General features: G+C 40.2%; 1 protein-coding gene across 1 annotated transcript; it reads left to right on the top strand.

Annotated features, from left to right (window-relative positions):
• Window positions 1–6,256: 6,256 nt before the first annotated feature.
• On the top strand, window positions 6,257–8,255 carry LOC134227165 (uncharacterized). Its single transcript, XM_062708470.1, has 2 exons — window positions 6,257–6,335; window positions 7,130–8,255. Exons 1-2 carry the CDS (start codon window positions 6,315–6,317, stop codon window positions 7,976–7,978), a joined length of 870 nt encoding a protein of 289 aa, XP_062564454.1. The 5' UTR covers window positions 6,257–6,314; the 3' UTR covers window positions 7,979–8,255.

Raw genomic sequence — 8,255 nt, forward strand, 5'->3', positions numbered from 1 at the left:
TTCGCTCCTCTATCTTTCTCCAGGTCTCATCGGTGATCCATTGTTTTCTCTGGATGCGCAGTTCGCCCAGATTGTTCTCGCTTTTGGCGATGAAGGCATTCTTGATGGCGGTCCATTGGTCTTCCACGCTACCTTCCGGAATTTCTGCAGCAGTCGTCTCCAGTTCTTCAACGAAGGAACGCTTCACCGTGGCTTCTTCCAGTCGGCGTGTGATGAATCGTCGTTCAACTCTTTCCTCCTGCCGACGAATCCCCACAATGCGCAGGCGTATTTCGCCGATGAGGAGGTGATGATCAGACACTACGTTTATTCCGTACATCAAGAAGGCTCCGTTTCAATTTTCGGCTGATGCAGATGTGGTCGATTTGATTTTCTGTAAAGCCGTCACGGGAGACCCACATGACCTTGTGAATCGATGAGGGAAGAGCGATCCCCCGATCACCATGTCGTTATTACCACAAAATTCTGCGAACAGCTCTCCGTTTTCGCTCATTTCTCCGAGACCATGGCGTCCCTGAGCGCGATGCCGGGGAGCGTGTTGACCTCGTAAACCACAGTATAGCAGAACTTGTCCCGACGGCGTTCTGTGTTCTCTAAAGTTTGGCCAACGGAATTCACTCAGTCCCAGGATCTCAAGCTTCATGCGGCGTGCCTGATTGGCAAGTTGTGCCAATATACCTTGCTGGGCTAGGGTTAAAACGCTCCATGTTCCTATTCGTGTCCGTTGTTTCGCGCTAAGAGTCGTTGCCGTAAAATCAGTCCGTATTCTTTGATTATCGGATTCTCGAACAAATTGGCTACACTACCAGTTAAGTACGCAACCCTTAGCTGGCTGTCAATTGTCATCGGAAGACCCGTGGAAGCGTGAGTATTGGAACTTGTGAGGACCAGATCTATGTTACGCGCCCCTTCCCGGATGTCAACTCACCATTTCGTAGCCCTCAGAAGCTCAACACATCCGGCAAAGGCTTCGTGCCATGAGCCGAGATGTGCATGGATAAGGATGGAAGCATCTTGTCGGACGAACATGTGATGATCCAAAGGTGCAAGCAGCACTACGAGGAACACTTGAATGGCTGCCTGAGAGCACAGGCAGTGAAAGTCAAGGCATCGGAGGAAATGACTACCTCAGTTCAGCGGATGATGGAAGCCAACCACCCCTCACCTTGAGGGAAGTTAAGGATGCCAAAGCTGGCCATTCGCCTGCACAAACTGATTGTCAGAATCTGGAAAATGGAACAGCTACCTGAGGAGTGGAAGGAAGGGGTCATATGCCCTATCTACAAAAAAGGCGCCAAGCTGGAGTGTGTGAACTTACGAGCGATCACCATCCTTAATGCCGCCTACAAAGTGATATCGCAGATCATCTTTCGTCATCATCTGTAACCAATAGTGAATGAGTTCAAGGGAAGTTATCAAGCCTGCTTCGTTGACGGCCGCTTGACGACGGACCATACCAGAAAATTATGCACGAGAACAGCTTCCCAGCCTTCCAGACTGATCAGAGCAACGGTGGATGGTGTGCAAAACTGTGTGAAGATTTCGGGCGAACACTCCAGTTCGTGCGCCGGAGACTAAGACTAAGTGATGGATTTTTGTGCCTGTTGTTCAACATTGCGCTAGAAGCAGACATCATGCACGCGTACAAAAATGGATGAGACTGAGCAACGTCTGCTACGCGCACATAAAATTTGGCGCACGCGAGGCTCACGAAGCTTGTGTACCTTACATTAACATTGGTGAGTCGCATTGAGACATCTCAATGCGATCAGCTCATGCGCTGTTTGCCATGGCAAACCTTTGCAAACAACAGCTGAGGTGCGTAAAACAGCTTGGGCGGGAAACTTTTCATTCAACAATATCGTCACCTAATGTCGTTTTCGGTTTTAAACCTGGGTCAGGTCCGACCCCGACTCTGAATAACCGAACGAAAAACGAATCGGGATCGAGTCAGTATGACGGTATTATGGAACGTACACACGGTCAAGCAGTTTGACCAACATTGACTCCACCTCTCGTTTATTCAAACATCCATCAAGTTTTACCAGCAGCGGCACGAACAACCAATTTATTCGACCAACAATATCACACACGAACGACCGAAGCGCCAACTTGAGCACCAACCATCAACAAATATATGGGGGTTTGTGCAACTTCACTACAAATGCTCAAACATGTTCGGCGAACCTTGACTCCACCCCCGACAACTCAAACCAAAATCAAACCGTTTTAATTTTTTTCAACCGAGCCGCCAACTGTCAAATTGTTGTTCGAACAACTTCACACACGTTCAAACAAAGCAGCAACCGAAGCGTTTTCTTGGGGGCGGAGTTAATGTTCGTCAAACTGCTTGACTGGTGTGTACGTTGCATTAGTGAGAACTCAATCCCTACCATATATTCTGTTTTCAATTCGCATTTTTATCAGCTGGCAGAAACAGACATATTTTATCTATTGAATTTTGTTATTAGTGTTATTTTTTTCTTGTTTTATGAATTATGGGGGAAACCAGACGTTTCTTCTGTTAATTGTTTAATGACTAAAATGACTATTATTTCATCAATAAATTAATGTGATTAGCAGCTTGTGATGAATGTCGACGGCAATGTGGATTGCCGTAAAAGAATTTATGCCAATCCGTGTTTCCCTATAAACTGTTTTGCTGATTCTATATGGCTTTTTGGGTAACAGTGATTGTGTTACAGTAAATTTGAATTATCAATTATGTCATTGAAATGGAACAGAACAAGAAAATATGGAAACACTTTGTAAAAAATCCAATACAACATTTATTGAGATTTGGGGCCTTTTACTTTAAAACAAAGAATCAAATCGTACAAGAGTTGAACAGCATTATTTTTTGCTATTTGCATTTTTTTGTTGCTATTTTTCTCCCAAGAACAGGGGGCCTTTTGGAATAAATTGCGATTTCGTCAAAACTGCAAAAACCAAATATACAAAAGAGGCAAATAATTTTTCACTACATAATCTAAACAGGAGATTCAACATAATCAATATCAAAGGGATTAAATATGTCTTTGTCGGTTTTTTAACGAATTACAACTAAAATCCTTTCTTCCACTGAAAAATTATACTGAATTCGTATAATATAGTTGCCAAAGTCTTATAAATGGTTAATGCCAGGGTTAATACATTATGTTTATATTCTTCAAATCCGTAACCTTGAACAAATTATGCACAGACTGAAATAAAGAATAAAATAATGGTATGAACATTTTGATATAAATAACTTCATAGCGGCAGATACTCTGGTACGCTATTTTCCCATTGATAGAGCAATAATTGCTTATACCTAAAGCATATGTTCGAATACACAACGTAATAGTGAATAAATAGCAGCTACCTTCTAGTCACTGCATTTTATAAATCACATTTTCAACCAAATTTTCAACCCTCATTTTGTTTATAGTGGAGCTATCATCTGAGGTAATCAGCGAAAAATATGTCAATATCTGAATCCGATTCACCATCAGAGAAACTTGAAGACAGCACAAAATTAAAATAATCCATTTTTGCGTGGAAGAGCAACAAAATCGATAAATTTAACAAATGAAACAAACAAAATCAAATACCCATCCGTGTCTTTTACGTTTTCATTTTCCTGTAGCGTAAACATAAACACCAGTTTGACAGTATGTGTTTGAATGTATTGGTGAACCTTGGTTGGATCTCGATAAATCGGCAGAGCGAACCTCATTCATTTTGGGTCGGATCTGGTGCGGATCGCGATCCAACCTGAACGAATAACCGAACGTTTTGACAGCTGTTAGAGCGGATCCGGTGCAGAACTAGGTTCGACCCAGCAATAACCGAAAACGACATAAGTAACGCCAGCTATGCTTTGCTAGCGCATGAGATGAGTCTCATAAGACGTACATTGAGACACGCTACACAGTTATTTTATGCGCGCGCTAGCTTCTCTCGTCGCACTGAATCGGTACTACGTGAGCTTTTGTAGCTCATGGCACACTGTCTCATCCATGTATACACGAGAATTAAGAGACTCTGGCTAGAAGGACAGCGGGGTGTAATATTCGGGGTACGATTTTCAACAGATCCAGTCAATTTATTTGTTTTGCGGATGACATGGACATTGTCGGCCGAACATTTGCAAAGGTGGCAGAACTGTACACCCGCCTGAAACGTGAAGCAACAAAAGTTGGACTGGTGGTGAATGCATCGAAGACAAAGTACATGCTAGCCACGAGCTCGCCCAGCTCTACCGGGCGGCGCGGCGAACCCAGTATCCAAAAGGTAGTCAAATCCGGAAGGGTACAATGGGCAGCGAATGTTGCAAGAATGCCAGAAAAATGAATCAGAGCTGTGGCAACACACACACTAGCTGGGAACAACTTTCATAGTGATGAGTGATATGCAAAGGCGCGTGATCTGGTGGTGGCTGATCAATAAGAGCGTTTTGGAGCCTCTTCCCCTTCATGTTTCCATATGCCTGAAGAATGTATACAAAGGGATTTTTTATTATCGTTCTGCATTCCTACTGGAACACGACCTGTATTTTAAATTGTTATTGCTAAATGATATGTTTATATGCGGATATCGAATTGTATGCCTTTTTTCCTGCTCAGTAAGCAGGTAGTTCGGGCGGCTCAGTGAGTAAAAAATTGGTGCTCGATCGGACGTATTTAAGGTAGGACGTAGAACAATCGTGAAATCTGAGTTTATGGTTCTGTTTTTACGTTCGGTAAATAAGTGTGGGATTGAACGTGTTTTGTATATGATGCGAATCATTTGCATGATCCGGGTTACTTTGTTCTGCTTTGGGTGGTTCGTAAGTAAATTAATGAATATATTTTTATAATTTTTCAGCATATAGGGTAAATGATCCAATAGTGGAGGAACTAAGCACGTTCCAACACTATCCCAAGTAACATTTTAAGTTTTATAAATTACTACAAGAGTGACATAAGCCAATATTTATAAAACAACAGTAAAGTCATCTTTATCTTTAATACATCCATCAAAACTTTTTCCGGGCCAGAATCTTTCTAGTTGGCCCATTCTGGTGGAGGCTTTGGAGAGTTTGTTTACGATGCATTTCAAGATCAAAATACATCACAGATTGAGGGATCAAGATGTATTTAATAACCATTTATAAGCTGCGATAAAAGCAATATGGAATAATATAATGCCTTTTTTATGCCCCTTTACCCACGCGTTTGCTAAATGAACTGCATGTAGCTTTATGAAAATATTCTTACAGAATTCATAAATTTCATTCAGACTCAACAAATTCATTTGTGCAAAACCATACCATAGAATAAATAACATGAAACCAAATTCTCTTTTTATAATGTAAATATATGTCCAAATTAAATAAATCGATTTTTTTTTACTTACGTAACCTAGTTTTCATGTGCCGACTTAAATATTTCGTGAAAGTATTTCGAAAACCTTCGTAAAATAAGTGCGCCCGTCAGCAATGTTAAAATACCAAAAATATTGGTATTCAGAATAGAAATAAAAATAAAAATTTTCTCGTACTGTATTCTGTTTTCCCCTTTTTTATAATATAAAAGGCTGCTCATTGTTAGTTTTGATGAAATAATGTTGAATATGAGACAATTTACCATGATAAACAACTAACTAGAAAACATTGAAAGCATGAAAATAGTATGGCGGAGCAATAATTAGCTTTTAATTTTTGGCCATGATTGAAAATGCTGTTTGTCTTCAATAAAATCTTCCATAAATTTGTAACGTTTAAATACGGCATTTATGAAGGTAATATTTATGCCAATATGTTTTTATGCAAAACCAACTAGCTATATTTGAGACCTTCTAGTTGTTTTTCAACATGATCTGCTGCTAGTTGAAAATTTGACAGTTACAACATAGCTAGCAGCAAGCAACCATTTGCGCAGTTGTAAACATTTTTGTGAATAAATATGCCGTATAAAATTGTGCAAACAATAGAACGGGGTGAGACCTGCCTGACTGTAATTCCATCAGGCTGGGAAGAGAATGGAATCCTCCACTGGCCCAAGAAAAATGTAGTGGCTAAACTTTCCCTTGAAGAGTTTTCCGTTCCGTCTCCAAAGTGGGAACGAATCAATTGCGTTAAGAAAAGGGAATTTAAAACACGCGTTGATGCCGAAATTGAGCTGGAAAGGATGGAAACAGTGTCGGATACGGAAACCGATGAAGTGGTTCATGCACCGCCTACTAAAAAAGTATGTGCCGGAAGCAACAAAACTGACAACAGAGTCAATGATTTCAATGGAGTATTTCTAATTCCCGGACAAGAAGTTGAAACGGACACAGAAATTGTTGAGATGAACGCAGTTCAGAATCAGGTAAGATTTATGTTTGAACTGTCGTTAGCTCAGTTCTACCCAAGAGGAACGACACACGTTTTTTTTCAAGTCGAAAACCTCCGGAAAAGGCTGCATATCCCGGAATGTCGTCTTTTTTTGCGGGATGTGCCGTCTTTTTCGGAATTCGTCTTGGAAAAAGTTATGTGGCTCCCCTTGGCTCTACCACATGTTCACATTCTACATTTTTGCGGAAGTCCAATAATTACGCCACCCTTGTTATTTAATAGTGTACACGAAATCCATACAAAAACTAGTACAAAAAGAGAACACTTGAAAATGATCATTAAAATTGTGTAGTGTGATATAGTAAGGTGGCGTTTTCCGAATACGTGACGCTTTTAGATGGAAGGAGGATTTGAAGAGTGCGATGAGCCGAAGTGCGAATATTAGACATATCATACAAAAAGTTTGACGTTGGAGTGTTTGTTCCGTATCGTACGTTATGAATTATCCCTAAAGCGGAACCCTTCTGCCTTTCTCTTGCCCAGCGTGTGCGTAAAGGCCATAACACGAAAAATTGAACATGTTGAATCTAAATAACATACATCTATAATGCTCGATATCATCTGTTCGAGTCCGGGAATAAACCTAAAGGCTGCATAAAATAACCCCGTAAATTTAATGTTTGCATTTTCTCTTCGATGTTATCTTTTATTTTGTTTTGGACTTCTGTAAATTTGAGGTGGATTGTCACACTTTCCCTAATAGCTCCTCCCTTCTTAGCGTGTGTCTTGATATCTGCGAGCTGAAGTCTAATATGTATTCTATTCTAGGCTAATGCAAACACCACATCTGAGACGTTCATGTTGATTACAACTCAGTCGGCCGATTGCGAACCTGGACCTTCTGGATCAGCTCTTTCTTCGGAGCCCGTCCAAAATGCAGAACGAGACATTAGCCTGAATGCAAACCAACAGACAATCATGGACAATCAGCAAATAATCGTCAATAATCAGATTAAATTGATGCAGGCGATTGCAAAGCTACAAACCGGCGTCGATTTAATAATCGAGAACAACATGTTTGGGAATCAACAGCCAAAAGATACAAACAAGATCTTATTGCAGCCCGTAAGTTCGATTGCAGAAATGAATGCTTTAGAACAAAGCTTGAAAGAATCCGGTTCGGCTGATAAATACATAAAGAACATGAGTTTCATTTGCGGAACTGACGGTAAAGCCTCTGGAATGGACAGTTGTTATAAACTGATTGATTATTTCGTTACAAGGGAATTTATGCACACTTGTTCTTGGACAGGTAATACAAAGCTCACTGACGAACACATTTCGATGAACACAATGCCTGATTTACAAATAGAAGCTGTCGGGAAAGTGCCTTTAAAGTTTTATTGTCACTTCCGATCTTTGTTCCTTAAACTCATTCGTCTATCTGATAAGGATTTTACAGAAGTCAAATGTGACGAATTCTTCAAGCGCGTTATGAAGAACAGCAAAGCAAGATTGCAAGCCAAGTCGTCTTCTAAACACAAAAATCGCCCCTGCAATCTGAAATACAAGTCACATAAGCCAACAGGAAATCAGAATCCGGATCAGGTCCCAGAGGAGAATACTGTCGTTGCAGAAAATCTTCAGCCCTCAGAGCAGTTACAAAATAAAATCTGAAACGTCTACATCTACGAAACTCAACATTTGAGGAAATTAACTATATGATACCTTTTAAACACAACATTATATTTTATTATTACATATAATCTTAATTACTGACCTTCACAACACTTTCTCAACACTTCCAACACAAACTATTTCTAATAGAACGACTGATTAAAATAAACTCAACGTACTAATTCTAATAAAACGACTAATTGAAATAAACTGTAACTCTTTGTCCACCACATTATTACTGATCAGCTGATTTAAGATAAACTCAATAATCCATCTG

Source organism: Armigeres subalbatus, chromosome 3 (assembly GCF_024139115.2).
Source record: "Armigeres subalbatus isolate Guangzhou_Male chromosome 3, GZ_Asu_2, whole genome shotgun sequence".
Taxonomy (NCBI): domain Eukaryota; kingdom Metazoa; phylum Arthropoda; class Insecta; order Diptera; family Culicidae; genus Armigeres; species Armigeres subalbatus.